Source organism: Aythya ferina (assembly GCF_964211825.1).
Source record: "Aythya ferina genome assembly, chromosome: 5".
Lineage (NCBI taxonomy): Eukaryota > Metazoa > Chordata > Aves > Anseriformes > Anatidae > Aythya > Aythya ferina.
In genome coordinates, this window is record NC_140301.1 from 34,283,783 (window position 1) to 34,302,099 (window position 18,317).

Consider the following 18,317-nt stretch of genomic DNA (forward strand, 5'->3'; position numbering starts at 1 on the left):
CAGGCACTGAGCTCTGCTCTCTGGGGACAGCAACAGGACCCGAGGGAACGGCATGGAGCTGGGACAGGGGAGGGTCAGGCTGGGGGTTAGGGAAAGGTTCTGCACCCAGAGGGTGGCCAGGCACAGGGTCAGGCTCCATTCAGAGCTTTTCCATTCAGAGAAACAGCTTTTCAGTCAGAGATGAAACCACTGACTTTCTGAAAAAGTGCCTCTGAAGTTAAACAGATGCAGGTGGACATGGCTACAGGACATAGTGACAATCCCAAGCATGAGAAGATCTTGCCAGAAGAAGAAGAAATAGCTATCTTTCCTTCACTGGTGAGGTGAAAATTTAAAAAGAGATAAAACCAGACAAGCTGATCTCTTAGGAGAATTATTGGAAAAACAGAAGGAAGTTTTTATTTTTATTCACTGTATCAACAGTTACTCATTTCACCATGCACCATTTCAAGATTTTGAAAGTGAAATTTAATTTAACCTAGAGATCTGAAACAGTGTTTAAAGTTATGGCCCCAGAAGTCTCCAGAGCAGCTTCTGTTGGCTGGGGTAACAGCTTGTGCTGCACTCAGCGATCAGGCTTCAGCATGGTCTGGATATCTCCTCTTACAGGTCTCTCAGAAACCACTCAGAATCAAATTAGTATTATGCCTGTAATCTTTTACTTCTCTGAGGAAATCAGGTTATATCAATTTACTGAAATTCAACATGAATTTAGGTTGTGGTCATTGTATTCAAAGTTAAAGATGTAAATTTTAGTCTAATAAACAACTTTAAAGGTCAAAACCACATTTTCCAAGTTACTTCAGCTTTATATTAAGTTCTTCAGACAAGTATATAATAAGGATAAAAATAACCCAAATAACAGGAAGCATAAAAAAAAATAATAAAAAAAAAATTGCCTGCTCTGGTACAAAAGAGGAACCTTTCCCATGTGACATCATGTTCGTCTTGTTATTGCAGGCATGTGAGACTTCATGATGGTCAGTTTTAGAGATCAACCTCTGATAAAGCTTCCTTCAGTCCTGCTTGTGGATGTCATTGTGGTAAATGTGTCCTTTCTGACCCAGACAAAATATTAATGTCTAGCGAGCTTTTTTGTTTGCTTACGTTTTTCACCTTTCTCCCCTTTCACCCCCAGATTTGACATTTCCCTGAGTCAGTTGCTCAAGGTTACTTAGGCTAGCAACAGATTTGTGAGGAAGTGAGTAGAGATTATTTTAAAACTGTAATGGATATATAAGGAAGAAAGGTAGAGCAATATAGAAGAATGAACTTGGGGAAAAGATAAAAGGAAAGAAAGAAGGGAATGGATATCAAGGACTATTGAAATGGGTGTAGAAGGACAACAACTAATGGGACCCTAATGCATCATATTGGATGGACTTGTACAACCTAAAATGTAAGTTATTTCTTTGTTAAATTAAAAATGTAAATATATATGATTGGACTAGCAAAAGACGAGTTGATAGAGTACTTCAAGTCATTATTTATGTTTCAGTGGCCAGGGTGTACTAGCCTAATTTCTTGTTTTAGTTGCAGATATTTGGAATTATTTCAGAATAACACATTATTGAAATGTCTTTTTTTTTTTTTTTTTTTTTTTTTTTTTTTTCCTCCATATGAATAATATAGCCTAGAATAAAAACACAAAGAAATAAAGCTAATAAATGCTGGGAATTTAATTAATTCCATACTGCTTCCTGAAACACATAAATCGCTTTGAAATGAAGACCAGAATTGTTTAAAAAGCTAGCTAATTAATGAATATTTTCTCTTTCTGGGTTGAGAAGATTCATAATTGTCACTGAAGTAATGAAAGAGGCTTGTGTAATTGTTCTGTCTGCTCCTCATACAGAGGAAAAAAAGAAAATCACGAATATGGCAAAAGATAAAGGAATATTGATTGTAGTTACAGGGAGAAGAAGGTACTACCATTGAGTAGAAGCATAATGGAACTGGTGATCCACCTAATAAAAGGAGCAGGCCTAATCCTTCTGGGATGCAGGTGTGGGGAATATGGAGCACCTGCAAATCTTTATTCTAATGTGAGCTCCTGGGGAAAGTAGGAAAGAACTGATACTGCTCTGGATATGAAGTTGGGTCCTACAGAGACTGAGGGGATTTTTCGGAAAGATGTGACTCTACTGCAACAATTGGAAGGTCTGATCACTGAGGAAATACACAGAAAAATTTTGTTTATTGTACTTCAGCAAAGAGAACATCTACAAATAAACAGCTGTAATATGGGTAAAGTGTGAATCTGTTTTAGGGGGTCATTCAGTAATGCAAAACCCATTAGTGCAGTTTGAGGCTAACAGTAAGAGAGTTGCTGCCTTACAAACTCATCTGTTATGAACTCATCTCCTCTGCCTGAGGAGAGGAGCTGGCTGATCACAGGGTGGGTATGAATGTCTAGGGAAATGTTTTATACACGTTTCAGCAGATTTAGGGAAGCATTACAGCTCTGATGGAGCATGCTCTGATGGAGCATTGGAACTGGTGCCAGCCCCAGGAGCAGAGCTCATCTAGGGCAGCTGAAAAAAAATAAGCGGGTGGAATGAGTATGGGAATGAGGTGTCCATCAGGCTACAGAGTGTAAGAGCTTGATTTGCTTAGCGATACAGATGCCTACTGTCTGTATATGTGTGCACAGATGTATATTGCAATAAATATCAGAGAGAAAGGAGACAGAACTAAATAAAACTTTATTACAAAGAAAAAGAAGTACAAACAAGCTGTTAATAAATCTAGGCTGGCATAAAGCTCATAACGTGCAGTGATAGCCTTTTTTTTTTTTTTTTTTTAACTTCTGGTTCCGGGGTCTGATGAGTCACAGCCTGACACTTTGCAGCAGCTCAAGGCAGAGACTGAAAGAAACACAACAGCTCACTCCTTCTTCACGTAAAGTCAGCTCTGTTCTCAGACTCCCTTTTCTTATATGTAAGAAGCACATCTTTAAACTAGGATTTTTTCTGTTCTTCTCTAAGGCCTGACTAAGCAGACCGAAATCGCCACCTAGTGAGGATAGTCTCTCAGATCACTCATTCCAGACTTTTGCAAGTACAAGTGAGAGAATTGTCTCTGCATAATTTTTTGCAATGTTTCTTTGACTGAAAATCCTACATAATTTGTTCTGTGCAAGAACAAATTGAGTTTGCTGAGGTGCCAGGAAAATTGGCATTTTCTAGAAAGTATGTATCCAACCACAGGGATTACGAACACCTGTCTGTGCAGTCACGGGCTAATTACATGAATATCTTTGCAGCATATTTACAGACATCTTGAGTGAAAAGACACACTCAGTGCCTATCTTGGATGTCTTAACGCTTCCTGCACAGGTTGTGCTTCAAAGGGTCTCTGAGTTCTTGGTCCTAGTTTCTCTGAATGAAATACTAAAAATGAGTAAACTGCAAAATTGGATAAAACTAGCAAGTTAGCAATTTTTTTTTGCAAAGTCTTCCAGTTAAATCTACCTTGGTGAATTCTTGATGCTCATACTTCTGAGCCCTCTCTCTTTTTTGTTATTTTTATTCTGATGCCCTTTGTGGGTTACTTCCTGTTATTGCACAGAAATAAACTGAACACCAAGCTTCGAGACAAAACTCATAGCAAATCAGGCTCATCAAAGTTGCAAGATGTTATCAAGAATAATGATGTTTAAAACACAGCTATTTTGGACACCACCACCACCAGTATATTTAGGCATTTAAAATTAATATTTTCAAGACCCTACATGCAGTGATAAACATAAAACACAAGAAAAGGTAAGGGAAAATGCACATAGACCTCCAGATAAAAGAGCTATGACTTTCAAATAACCACATGAAAAACTTCTGTGGAAATCATGAGTCTAAATAGTGGTGAGACAAGAATAAATATATATATTTTTTTAATAAATTTATTGCCCTTTACTTCCCTTGGCAGAGTCAGAGTTATGATGGCCTCTGCTGACAAATAGTCCTGGATCTTTCTGAAATTGCTACGCCAGGCCTATCTAAAGTCAAATTCTGAATCTGCTAGTGATGTATTAAGGATCAAAAAAATCTTCAGAACTGAAATTTTCCTTTCCAAAAGGACCTAATTTTAAACTACTAAATGGTACTGCCTAAATTTATTTCCTGCTTTTCACAGAAATAAATCTTCTAAGTGTGAATGCTAGACTTTGTGAAGAAATGTGTTACTCAAACAGAACATTACAGGGGAATTAACAGCAGCTGCAGATTTCAGCACAACCTTAAATGTTGACTCACCAGGAATACCTTCAGTATATGTTGCAGTATTTTACTACTTTCCTTATATTATGAGTTCCCATAGCAATATGTGGACTGGACTGACACACTACATTATGCACTAACAGCCATGCAGATGGGTAAGGAGGGTTGGCACTGCTCTTGTCAAAATAGGTGAATAGGAAATAGTCAACTTTATTTCACACATTTCCAGCACTAACACTGCAACAGATATGAATGTGAATGCAATATTGATTTACTGTACAACTTCTTGGTATGCAGCTTTCAGTTAGGTTGGTTATGCTACACAGAAGCTGTATGTTCTGAGCTGCCAGACAGTGATGTGTGCACATACATGCTGTGTCAGGAAAGAGAGATAATTTTTGCCTGCATGGAGTTTCCATGAGCATATCAGCAGTCATTGTTTGACCTTTTCTGAGTTCTGAGGAGAAGCAGAAAATTTAGTTTGCTGGAGATATTTATTGTGTTGTAGACCATCAGGATAAGCAAAGAAGTTGGGTGAAGCTATGTCTTTATTTTGTCATTCAATATTAATCTTAGGAATTGCTTCATAAATACTTGGAGATTCTGTTGCACTCTAAGTCTTAGAGTTTTTTACTTTCCTTCTCATTCAAGAGTTCTTGGGTCTTCTAAGGTGAAAAGCTACCTCAGAAGATGAGTTTACTGTAAACTAGACTGCTTTGTGAGATCCTGGAGCTCTCATACATGAGAGCTTTGTGAGATACCTGGTGCTTCAGGCTAGGATACATGCAGGAACAGTGAGCTGTCAAGGGAAGAAAAGGGAAACAGGGAAAGAGCTGTGTCCCAAGGTCATTGGCTATGTACCCTTACACCCAGTACACCTGTAGTATGTCTGGGTGGGCTGCAGAAAGCTGAATGTGAAGAGCCCATAAGAGCTGTTGAACCAGGAGGGTGACCTGATGTGCATGTTGTACTGCTGTGGCTCAGTTTTGCATCTGGCATCAGTAGTCTGGTCAAGGGAATAGGAGGGAAAGGGTATTTTTAACTGGAGTTGTCATTTTCCAGGCCAGCCTTTTTTCTTTATTCCCATTGGCGTGAAGCTGCTAATACATATAAGTTTGCCAGGAAAGATAATCTCATCAGTCAAGCCTGCTTGGCCTCAAAAGTTCATCTGCTTTTAAGGATGTGAACCTAACCTACACATGTTGCCTTTACAGGAGAAACTGCATTGTCCTCACAGTGTTTTCTCACACATGTAGTTAACTATGTGAAACATAAGGCCATGTATGGACCTCTCCTTTAGAGGTCCTCTGGCTTTCTGGATGTAGAACTTGCCATCACACCTGCAAAGGTATCAAAAGAAGAAAACTGAGGGGACAATTTTTCCAATAGCTTGATGTATCTCTAGGATAGGGCTGGGATCTCATTGGACTGGGCACAAATAACTGTGACAAAGTGTTAGCAATTTAAAATTAAAATGTTCCTAGGTGCCATTTTTCATCTGGGGTGGGAAAAATAGCTATTACTTGCATGTCTACAAAAGTCATGGTTTTAAAAGTCAAAATAAAGCTTCAGCTGGGATTGAATATAGCACAGATTTGGGGATATTACCACCAGCCCTTGGAAAAAGACTGTGAAAGTCATTGCTTATGATAAATATCTCATATCAACATCTCATCTGAAAGACAATGAGTTGCATCTAGATGATTTAAAGAGCCATAGCAAAACAAAACAAAACAAAAACAAACAAACAAGAAACACAGGGAGGCACAAGCTGCACCTCTATTTTATTTAATTGTTATATGAACTGAATATAAAACTAAATGAAGTTTTTACTTGTATATTTATATGTGATTAGATATCAGTACAGTATCTGTGCGTGCTTTTACCCAATCTGTCACTATCTCAATTTTTCCTTCAGCAACAGACTTTGCATTTACCAGGGGGGTTAAAAAAAAAAAAAAAAAAAAAGTGAAAAAATAAAATAATCTGTTGTCCCTGGTATTGAACCACTAACCAAGAGGTTTCTATAGCAATAATATTTCCAAAAATTACTAAATTTAAAGTAACAGCTACCTCAGCTTTTGTAAAACATGGTCTTTTTTATTTTTCAGATTCTCGCGCACTCCGCTGGACATCTGTATCCTCTTTCACCAAAATATACAAAGTCATTTAAAAAAGGGGGGGAAGAGGGGGAGATAGGAAAGGGGTTGACCTATTTGTTTTTTTTTTAGTGTGTGTTTCATACCACCCACCATTCTAGCATTTCCATTTTACATTAGTTTTTATGATGAGATCATTATACGTAAGTGTGCACTCTGACGTTCAGTGAGAGGTGCTACAGAGACACGTTGTAGCTCTGATGTGTACAGGCTGTAGTTCAGATGCAACACATGGTGGCTGAGCTGACCTGGCACAGGTGAGGATCTGATTATCTTGATGCAATCTGATACAGTATCTTCATTACTGTTTTCTGTTTTGTTTGTGTGTGTGTGTTTTGTTTGTTTATTTTTCTAAAAGCCTCATCTCAGAAAAAAAAAGTTTGTCTTTCTAGGATATTAAAAGATGGGAAATAGCTTGGTTACTTTTAATTCACTGTTGGACAGCCAAAAACTCCCTGTGCCAGCTTAGGCTAGTTTTTTATCAGTAACACAGACATTGTGGTGCAGCAATAGAAAAGGAAGAAAGAAACCTTTAGGATACACACCAGGAGTTTCCCTGCCATGCCCCACCCTCTTTATCAATGCCAGGCCATGGCTTATCAGATGTAAGTACAGTGGAGCAGGTGGCACCAGGCAGGGGCAAGATGCTGTCTTGCAGGGCTCTGGGACCATGAGGAGCTGCCATCTCATGGAAGAAGGAAAACCCTGGCCATTAGCAGCATCCATCCCCTGGGTGCAGCAGTTGCTCCAGGGCCCTGCTGCATGCAGGGCCACACTTCTCCTCCTTGCAGCCTTGTTCTGCAGAAGTAGCTGCTCTGCCTTTGAGGTCATGCTGGTCCCAAATGCCCTAGAGCTCCCTCCCACCCGTTTACCCCCCTCTGTGCTCAGTGGAGAGAGGCAGCAAACAAGATGCAGCTTTACCATGGTAGAAAATGGAGAAGTAGACCTATGACAACACTGATGATACTGGTAAGTAATGTGAGAAATGGCATGTGGCTGAACAATGGCATTTTACTCCTTTACTGGCATAGAAGTGAGAGTCTCTGAAGCTTGTCACTGGAGTAATTAGAATAATTTTAGCAACATTGTTCTCTGTAAATGGAAACAGGAAGTGGAATATTTTAATCTCATAGCTCAAATTCACACTTCCTTCAATTTTTCCAAGTTGCTCTGAAGTTAGACATGTTAAAGATGAGAAAAAAAAAAAAAAAGGAAAAAAAAAAAAAGACAAGAGTTTCTATTAGTCTTTGTTAGTCTACAACCATGTGAGTCAGGACTGACCCCAGTGACATTAAGAAAACAAAGCTGATGTGTAATTGCATGAGAAAAGAACAATGGTGTGCATCATGAGGCAGCTCATGGCTAATATTCCAGGAAACACAGGTCAAATGAAGTCTAAAACTCCACTGGCAAGGTCTCCACAGTTCACTGGAAACTTCCAAGCTTAAGAAGCTGAGCTATATCTTTGCTGGGAGATGGATTCTGCTTTAAGTGAATTATTGACATATAAACACACCTCTGTTGTTACTGTGCTGACAATATCATTTGGCACTGATATGTCATACCCTACAGATATTAAATAAGTTAACATCATGGCCTTTAATTAACCATATTCTTACAGTATAGATTGGGAAGTGAGATAGGAACTACAGTGTCACACTGAGGAATGCATTTCTTGCTATTAAGTAGATATTTGGATTTTTATAAACTCTCTCCTGTAACAAATGTTCTTGCTTTTTAAGTGGTTTCTGTGAATTTGCACCTGTTTTTTACCTGCAGAGCTTTTAGGAATTCTCCATGGAATATTTAGCAGTAATAATGCACAGTGCGTGCTGGAGCCTTCATGAAGACGTTTTTCACTGTGGAATTCTCTCCTATAATACTGTGTGATTCCAAAAACAATATAGATATCCATTTTCATACAGGAAATTTGGTCAAGCTGGGACAAACAAATTTGGAGAGAGAATGAAAAAGATTGCAAATTTTTAGCTATGTAAGAATAATGAGGTAAATACACCAATAACTGAAGTCCAGGACAATGCAATCTCAGTTTCCTCATTTTACCAGAGGGTTGTTATTTCAACAGATGAAGTGAGCATTTCAGAGCAGCCTAAGGGATTAGGTACTTATGTTTTATCTTTGTAAAGTAGACACCTAATTTATTAGAGTTCCTTTAAGAAGCCTAGAATATGGGCCAGCCATTGTCATTGCTTTCCTTTATCTCAAGTGGATCTTCAGTAAGGCAGGGACATACTACAAGAAATGATGCTACAAAAACCATCCACACATAAAAACAAAAGCTGACCCAAGCTAGGGGTTTCATGAGCAAAGGCAGAAAATTAAAATGTATTGAATCTCAGGGCCAAAATTTGTGGAAATAAAGCTCTTTACAGTGTCAGGGCCCTGAGTTTACCTACAGGCTTTGTAGCCTCTTCCCCTGCTGCCTTGGGTTTGGTTGCCTTTGTGGTGGCCAGTGCTTATGTTGTGCTGCCTTGCAACACAGAGCCAGGTGGGTGGGAGAGGAAGCTGGAATGATTCTTGGTGGTAATCTCTCCTCCTTGGCACAGGAGCTGCTTGTAAGCTCAGGCACTTGCCCTGTGCCCTCACTTTAGACACATCTCGGGAACATGGTGCTTTGCTGATCCTGATGATCCTGACCATGGCTTGCTGACTTGGCTTCCTGGCTCAACCTCAGACCTGCCTTGTCACTATGGCATGTCCATGCGATTTGTCTGATGATCAGACAGCTGTTGGCTGATGCTGGTTACTGTCACCAGATCTGCTCTACACACCTCACTTGGGTGCTGTGGGATTGCATGGCTTTTCGGTGAGGATACTGCCCTGCTGACCTTGCTGTCATCCTCAGCTCCCGGTTACCTTGCAGAGCAGCCAGCTCTCACGGCTTCCCGACACACAGGTTAAATTTGACTCAGTTTTGTTGTTTAGCTTTAGCTTTCATTATCACTTATAATAATAATAATAATAATAATAATAACACAAAAAGGAATTAACTTTCCAATCTTTCTGGCACATGAAAGGTTTAGAAATAAACCAAGTTATTTTTTTTCCCATTAAGTTAGTGAATCTTGGTTCTGCTTTTGTTCCAGTGCAGCAGTGAAATTTCACATTCTGTTGCAAAATACATTGTGTTCATAGGTCAGCACAGGGACACGTCTGTGGTGAAGTAGTTTGTGCTGCTGTTCACATATTTTTGCTTCATAATATATAAAATGGAATTACAGAAAAAAAAAAGAAGAAAAAAAAAAAAAAACAAAACACATGAAAATAAAATCCAGTAAAAGGATTAATGAAAACAAAGAAGGGAAGGGAACCTACTTTTTTAAAGAGGAAGGTAACAGCCAGAATAGTGACATACATATTTATAAAAGTTCATAGGATCACAGGAGAATTCTGATTGGCAGGGATTTCAGGAAGTCTCTAGTTCAACCTTCTACTCTAAGTAAGGTCCGCTATGAGGCCTGACCGGGTTTTTCAAGGGCTTTGTCCAGTTGGGTCTTGAAAACCTGCAAGGATGGAGGGTGCAAAACATCTTTGTGCACCTGCTCCACTGTTTGGAAGTCCTCAGAGTTCAAAAATTTTTGCATATATCGACTCTTATCCTTCTTGTTTTGAGTTTGTGTTTCTTGTCCTGCTTGGCTGTCTTCTCAACACTCTCCTTGCAGGTATTATAAGACTGATATTAGGACCCCCAAAGTCTTCTCTTCTCTAGGCTGAACAACTCCAATTTCTTCCGCCTCTCAAGTTCCCTTCTCAGAATGTGAAATTAACTGAAAGTATAAATAGACACAACCAGGAACTCATGAAAACAGTGAAAGTGGCTTTTTGTAATGGAGAAATTAATAATTTCCATGCAAAAATTTCAGTGCTGATTGTGATCATTGTGTGCTGGTCCTCCAAGTATAATGTCAATCCTAGCATTGTGTGGAAAATTGCTGGTCCAAATTCTTTAAACCACAGACTTGCAGAGGGGGGTATTTTTGATGGAAAGATTTTTTTTTTTTCCCTATGAAACTGGAAAACCACCAAAATCAAACATTCTTCCTGGAAACTGACCTTATGAGGAGTCAAAGAAAAACGCACAGTCTTTTGATTGTCTTTTCACAGGGACAGGTGCACACCACTACCAGGGAATCACAGCGATTGAAGGGAGTCTACATGTGACCAGATCCCTGTGTTAACAGCTCTGCTTTTCATTTGCGGTAATTTCAGCCCTTTTATAATTTAGGATCCTTTGCTGCCATTCTTATTAGCTATTGGTCCATTTTTGTTCATTGCTGTTTTTTTAGTATAGTTGGTTTGTTTGAATTTTTGTAAAACTGGCTGACTGAGAGCTTGGTCAGTAACTCTAGCTGAAACTCCATCTGCAGTCAAATAGGTGGATATAGACCTCCTTGCTCTGTTGACTCCATAAAAACAAACAAGCACTCCAGATTACAGTCAAAATAAGCAAGACTAAAGACTAGTCTTTTGCGTTGTAGAGATGTGAAACCTCACCTTCCATTCCTTTCCTTTCCTCCTTGTACATATTAGGAAAAAATTAATCTGACTTAAACCATCAGTGGCTAGAATCTGGTTCCATATATACACTCTAAGTAATGAATCTTCAACTATCTGAAATCCAACACTCATATTGTAATGAAAAGACATGACATATAATTATACATGAGGACATTTTCCAAAGAAGATCAAAGTTAAGTCTCTGTCTACATGAGGTAAACAATTTGAAGAAGTGGCTAATCGGAGGAGTATGCTGAAGGAGAACTTGAGCCATTACTGAAAGAAAGGAATCTTCATAGCACCATCATACCAGAGAAAAGATTGAACATCCTCTCTCTGTCTGCTCCTTTGCCAATCATTGGAATGATCTGTGTTTGTGTGTGTTTTTTACTCATTTCTATCACAGATTTAAAAACAATCCTACATAAGGCTCCTTCACAGCTAAGCTTCAGGTTTTTATTAAAACTGGAAAACAAATGACTGGTTAAGAGGACCTCAGCCTTCCTCCAGCTCAGCTCAGAGTACATTAAACATGTATGCCCAGCACATGGACTTGCTAGCAATCTGAGACAGGAGGCAGTTGGGTGGGGAATCCTCAGTAATTTTTTCAGCATGTCATGTTCACCTTTCTTGACTGTATGTTTGTTTCTTGATTTATGTACAACATCTGTTTTAAAGATACATGATGATGCTCCCTCAATTTCACTGACCCTGTAATAAGTTCTCATTAGTTCCAGCTACTGGTTTCACTTAGATTAGTATACTTCTGGAGTATTTCCTAGGTATAGATGACAGAATAGTTCTCCTTTCTTTTCCCTTTATGTTACCCACTTTTTCTTTGACTATGCTCTTGCAGCCATTTTTGAGAGAGTCTCAGTTTCACAGCAAGTTCTGTAGGTGATATTGCTCTTTGTAGTAGAACTGCACAGAGTATGTGCTTCCATTTGGTTTCCCTCAGGTTTTCGCAGGTATAAGCAACTCCTGAGCAAATTCAGAATGTCTGTTTGTGCAGTTTCACTCACAAAGCAGTAAAGAATTGGATCGGCAATGCAATTCAAACTTGTTAAGGCTTGTGTGATTCTGTAGATCTTATACATCAACAGCAAAAACTGGGGGTTAGTGGAGTATGGTTCCTTGATGCTACGAATAAACAATACAACATGATAAGGCGTGAAGCAAAGAATGAAAGTAACTGTAATATTCAATATAAGTTTCCTGATTTTTTTCTTTTCTTCATCTACTGTGGCTTGATTACACCTCACTGCTTGGTAGATTTTATGATAGCAAAACACAATGATTATCAAAGGAACCAGGTACCCTGAGCATATCCGGAGTAAATTTATCTGTGCCTGCCACGGTTCCAAGGGGTATTTATCATAACATAACGTATGATTAGTGGAATTGCAAAGATCACTGAATATTTCTTTCTTCATCAGTATGACAGAATTCATGATGCCTTCCAGAAGCCAAACAATTATGCTGACAATCAGTGAAAACCTTCTTGTGCGCAAGTGCTGGAGCTTCAAGGGGTGAACTAATGCCAGGTACCTGTTGACAGAGATGCAAGCGAGGAATGCAGTGCTAGTGTAGAAATTCATATACATAAGGAAGGCAGAAATCTGACAAAGCATGTCAGGGAGCCTCCAGTTATCTCCATTCCAGGCATAATCAATCCACAGAGGCAGAATCACAGAGTACAAAAGGTCAGCCAGGGACAGACTGAAGAGGTAGACTGCTAACTCATTCTTTTTCCTCACTTGAATGCAAGACACATAGAGGGATATGCAGTTGATGGGAATACTGATGACTATCACAATGCTGTACACAACTGGAAACAAATACTTATCCAGGGTGTGATCATCGTGGCACATAGCAGTGTTGTTCATTGTCCACCCTGAGGAATTTTGTGCTAATTCCAGCCCAGAAGCAATAAAAACCCCTCTGTAGTCTGATAGGTGGTCATCTGTCAGTTCTTCAGGACCTGGTTGGTAAGATTCCATCCTTCTGTTGTCAAAAAGGAAAAATATCAGCTATAATAACATTTTTGACTTATTGGTGGTATTGTTTTTTTGAAGAAATAAATTGTCTTTGTAGGAGATCAAAAGTTTTAAACACTCCTGGATGGACACATGCAGAGGAGGAACCCCAATGTCTAAGAAGGTCAAGGTCAGTCATATGCAAGCTTATACAGCAGAAGCAGTATGAGACACTTCCAGAGGGATACGATGCTAGAATCAAAGGTCTCTCTTGTGAGAAAGTCAAAGAAGATCAGAAAGTGCACCACAAATAATAAACAGGAGTGAAATAGGGTGCTGGCCATATGGCCGATTTCTTATCCCCAGTGCTCTCCTCCTCTTTAAAACAATGGAGAAACAAAGACAGGGATTCAGGTACTTCCACATGTTGGGATATGCTCAGAAGAGAAGAACATGGCTGATATGCATTCCTGTTACTAATCACTCTTGTGACACCTGCACATTTCCCTAGTTCCCCACCCCTCCTTTGTATGTGATCCCCCAAGAGCTTGCAATCAATATTGCTATTCCAGCAAAGGTTACAGCGTGTAACCTTCATGTGAAACGTGGCAACTACTGGATTCTTGCACGCACAGGAGAATCTGCCAGGCTTAATTCTCAAATCAGATGGAGACTCTCTGAATACAATTTTTTATTTACAATTCTTTCCTCTACAAAATTGTGGTTGCCTTGCATGAGTTTGTAAAATCATCAGCAATTAAGCTAGTCTTAAGCACTACAACAGCCATGCTGTCAACAGCTTCAACATGAAAATATCAGTAAAATGGCAGCCCTGAGTAAGAAATGGGACTGGAGGAGTTGGCTGCCTAAGTTTTAGAAGCACTTAGAAAAGCTGACCTTTCAGTAAGAAAGGGCGTACTACCATAGCTATGAGACAATTGGTACTCACTGGTTACATCACAGCTCTGACATTCAGTAATTCCCTTCTTCAGAGATCTAACCAAAAAATTCAGGAAACACAAGCATGGAGAATACTTGCTGTGGTCCAGCTCTATTGCCAAATACACTGCTTCAGAGATCACCTCTAACAATTTATCTGTGGTTTGAGTCTAGACTGCCAGCAGAGGAGGTGAAGCAGTTGTAGAATGAGTAGGTTGCAAGATAGAACTGTCTACAACTGTTCTTTTACAAAGGAAGCAGCTCAAACTGAAAACAATTTATGGTACAGGGATTTTCCTATGTGGTAGGCAAACTCATTCTGCCCTTTATGGGTCTGATGCATCTGTGTGGAGGTTTGTGGGTTTGTCAGAGAAACCCATGTAGGTTTATTTACTGTTCAGAAGCTATTACATGGATCTCTCTTTTCTATAGAAAAACTTTCACTGATATTCAGGAAAGAAAAAGGAGCAATGACACAAACAGTCAGGAAGCACACACTTTTTACCAGCCACTGATTTATTTGACTGAATTGGCTCACTTTTCGCAGTTAGTCCTAAATTCGTTCACGTGCTTGAAAGATAGTGAAAATTCTTGAGAAAGACTTCTCAGTTTGTTCCACTGAGGAGCTTTACTTATAATGATGACTAGTTGAAAAAAGCAGTGCCTATACCTAAGACATACATAAGAAATATGCTTTTCAGTGTGGTTTATTAAAACCGCACAGTATATAGGGCATCATAGGCTCACCAATATAGGTAAGTATCACACATTAAACATCTAGCTCTAGAAATTGGATCCCAGGGTTTTGCTGGCCCATTTCTTACCAAAAGCAAAGCACATGTACGCAGACTGATAAATAACAGATAAAATACATACATGTTCTTTATATAATTTTTAGCATCTTTTTTCCTATAACAGGTCTAACAGGGCAATGTGCCTTTTCAGAAGCATGTATGTAATGCAGTAAGTGGATGAGGCAGTGTTTATACTAGGCGCATGACTGAGAAATTGGAATTCCTTCTCCTCCCCCACAAACTCTTTCTCCATTGTTAATTGACTTGCTATATTATAGACTCATCCTCCTTACAAGCTCCCGACTTGTCTTCATGTTACACACCACAGATCCTCCCACAGCTAGCTAAATCAGCTCTTTCAAACCTAGGCATTGACCAACTAACTTACCTTTAACCTTCTCTTTTTAACCCACTGTTTCTAAAAGTTTTCCTCTCTCGATCTTACTGATTATAGGTAAACCGCCTGTCTTTATATTGTAGTCATCTGAATAAACTGCATGTTCTTTAAGGCAAGACCTTGCTTTGCTCTTCTGCCACCTGCCTTAAGGAACTAACATTTTAAGCTCTAACTGGATTATGGCAGGCTGGAACACTGAAGATAGGGTTCAAAAAGAGAGCTAAGATGACGTGAAAGTTACCACCTCAGCAATTTTTTCTGTCCATGTTCACAGGTCTTTCTTTTATGACACCCCATGTCTTTCTTTTATGTTCAACTACTATTGTCAACAGTTTCTATGAACAAAGCTCAGAAGGCAGTTTGTAATTCCTCAGGTAATCCATGTCCTAGCTTTGATGACACATTGATGCTACTTATAGAAGGATATTCTTTCAGTGACAACAATAACAAAAAGTGTGTCATTCTGGCATGTATTGACCTATACTGAAGTGTGTCAAAGAGCCAGCAAATGAAGTAGATCACAATGTATGTTGTAGTTTCTTGAACAGAAATATAAAAGCACAAAGCACTGTTTTGCATCTGATTATAACACATTTCACTACAGTTATTTGGGGTCTTGTCTCAGAGGAACCTGTCCATACCATTCTTCCTTACACAGCACTTTTCTGATAATTAGGACTATGTAATGCAAAATTATTTTTCTTACCTGAAAGCATGATCTGAAGCATTCCCATGTTTTTTCTCAGCTCCTGAGCATACCTGATAGTTTTGTTCAGAAAGATGGTATTGGCTTACAGGCACCCTGAAACACAGTGGTTGGTAATTTTTCTCATTTACTGTTAGAATTTTTCTAAAAATCTATCAAGGAATTTCTGTTTAAAGATAGTGTTTAATGGTTTGTCTTTTGTGATTCAAACTGTCTGTGACTCAAAATGTCTCACCTTATTTAGTAGACTTGTTTTAGTATCAGATGTGTACCAATGGAAAAAAAAAATCTATGTATATAATTCTCAACACCAATTCTCTCTTTTAGACAGATTATTCAATGATTATCATTTTCCCAATCTCTTTATCATTTTGCTATAGAAAACGTGCTGTTAAGAGAACTCTGAGAAAATAAAATAACAAGACATAAAATTTAAGAAGTGGACTAGCAAATGTTTTACTTCAAGTAATATATGCAAACAAACCCGTAAATGAACCCTGTGAATGTTACATATTGTATTTGTATTGATGCATTTCCACAGTATCTAATTTGGATTCAAAGAGAACTTTACACGGTCTCTGCATTTATGATATTTTGTAAGTAACAAAGTAAGCAAGCAACTATCCTTTCATAAGCACAAATACACAATGCATATTCCGTGCTCTTTTCTGTAAACAACTTTCTAAGGAGAGAACGGGGGAGGCTTTTTTATTTTTAGAATACAAAATTCCTACTACTGTTTGGGAAATTAGGAAATATGGAGAAGACTGTAAAGATTTTGTGTTACTAACAGATTTCAGTCACTAATTAGAAATATATAGAGATTAGCTAGAATCACCAGCTTAATCTTGGAAACATCCACAACCAATACATTTCCATTATATGTCCTCTATTTAAAATTCAAGTTCATAAAGGAGAAGTTGCTGTAAGCAATACTCATTACAATATAGTGTATTTTTTCATGTACTTTGCCTAATAGGTAAGATTCAGGGGAAGAAAACGTCTGCTAGATCTGCAGAGTAGCTGCTGTGCCAGTGCTATTGTGTATGGAAGGACAGACGTGTTTTTGATTTTTTTGATTTTTTTTGTTTCTCTAAACAATTTCAACAACAGATTGGTTTGTGTTCTTAAAATAAGTTATACAGCCAAGTTGATTTCCTCAAGTAGAGGGACCACCCATAGCTGGATGTTTTCTATAATGAGAAGATATTAAAACTTAATTCTGAAAACCTTTACAGTTTAGGAGAGTTGAAATATGTCCTTCAGTAACATGGTCTTTTTTGCTTAAAATGAACAGCACTTTTTCATATAATACACTAAATTTTGCTTACAGCTCTCAAAGATTCTGTAAAAAACTCAAGCAGGTCTAAAAGAGTTCAGCCTTTGAGATACACGTTATGGATATGTTAAAGAGCATAAACAAATTCATTGACATGAGCAAATAGAATTATTCTTCTTATTATTTTTTTAAGGATGTAGACCACACAGGTGAATGTTATTTTGCTATATCTTTCTGTGCCTCATGTTTTCCTCTAGGCATACAGAAAGATGCTGTACAAAATATTTTCATATACGTGACACTTGGTATTCTAAGAATCTATTTTTAGAACAGCTTATTTTTCTGCTAAGTTTTAAGGATTGTGTATATACACACAAATAACGCTGAGTACCTTATTAATGCAATAAGTTATTAAAAAAACAATACTAGAAGAGCTAGAAGAAGAATGCTCTGTGAGGTCTGAGGCAATTTTACAATGAGGACAGGACAGCTCAGAATCCTGAAAACTCATACTCAAATACTTTTCTTCTCCATCCTTCCTCCCCTCTCCTAAGCAATAGGTATTATGATCAAGGCGATACCATTAAAACAATAAAACAAGCTGGCGTGTCTTTTCTAATTAATCCTTTCAATGTTGTTCGCCCTCTTGCCTCATGTTTCACATATTCTGGGGGTGAAATACTTGTCCCAGAGCAGTCTTTTCCAGCCTGTTTTGTGTCCCTTCTCCTTGTTGCATGATGTTAGCATCACACTAATGGAGAGATAGGATAAAACCTGTAGCACAACATTAGTAGTCTACCTGCTAACTTACTGTATTTTATACTCTTACCTAGACAGACATGTGCTCCAGCGTAGCAGTTTTGCAACCAGACTCTGGTTCTGAGAAGAGAAACCACTTCATCAGATAAAGGAAAAGGAAGCTGCTCTTAGAGACACAAATGAAGCAACTGCTTACAAGCTTCTTAATTTTTTTTTCACTTCCCTCCTTTTTTTTAAAAAAAAAAAACAACAAAACAAAATAAAACAAAAAAACACACCTGCTAATTTAACCTTAGCCCTGGGAAAAAGACAACTCACTTATTAGGAAGTATAAAAAATATAAAACAATATAAAAATAATATGAATATAAATATAAATCATAAAACAATATAAAAAATGATCAGGAAATCTATCTATATTTTCAGTAAATTTACATAGTTTTACTGAAAATATTGTCAAATTACAAAATTAAATGAGTGGAGTATATTACAAACCTCTTATTTAGGATACAATGCATCCTGAAGAGAAACCATTCCACAGAAATGGAACAGCTTTATTTGTATGTGTTTAAAACAT

General features: G+C 38.2%; 1 protein-coding gene and 1 long non-coding RNA gene across 4 annotated transcripts; one reads left to right on the top strand and one right to left on the bottom strand.

Annotated features, from left to right (window-relative positions):
- The first annotated feature begins 834 nt into the window (after positions 1-834).
- LOC311437332 lies at positions 835-10,237 on the top strand. Of its 2 annotated transcripts, none has more exons than XR_014693409.1 (2): positions 835-1,399; positions 6,326-10,237. It is a non-coding gene; the product is annotated as an uncharacterized lncRNA (long non-coding RNA). The 2 variants fall into 2 exon arrangements; XR_014693410.1 differs by lacking the exon at positions 835-1,399 and adding an exon at positions 2,750-4,369.
- Positions 10,238-10,420: 183 nt separating this feature from the next.
- Positions 10,421-17,929, bottom strand: GPR65 (G protein-coupled receptor 65). Of its 2 annotated transcripts, XM_084520416.1 has the most exons (4): positions 17,812-17,929; positions 15,704-15,799; positions 12,209-12,895; positions 10,421-12,031 (listed from the first exon to the last, which is right to left on the bottom strand). In XM_084520416.1, the coding sequence occupies exons 3-4, from the start codon at positions 12,889-12,891 to the stop codon at positions 11,734-11,736; spliced, it is 981 nt and encodes a 326-aa protein (XP_084376542.1). In that variant the 5' UTR covers positions 12,892-12,895; positions 15,704-15,799; positions 17,812-17,929; the 3' UTR covers positions 10,421-11,733. The 2 variants fall into 2 exon arrangements, with proteins under 2 accessions (XP_084376542.1, XP_084376541.1); XM_084520415.1 differs by having other exon boundaries at positions 10,421-12,895.
- Between the last annotated feature and the right edge of the window lie 388 nt (positions 17,930-18,317).

Bases quoted from the DNA above. Each gene is read 5' to 3' on its own strand.
- GPR65 (XM_084520415.1), bottom strand. From the start codon at position 12,891: ATGGAATCTTACCAACCAGGTCCTGAAGAACTGACAGATGACCACCTA.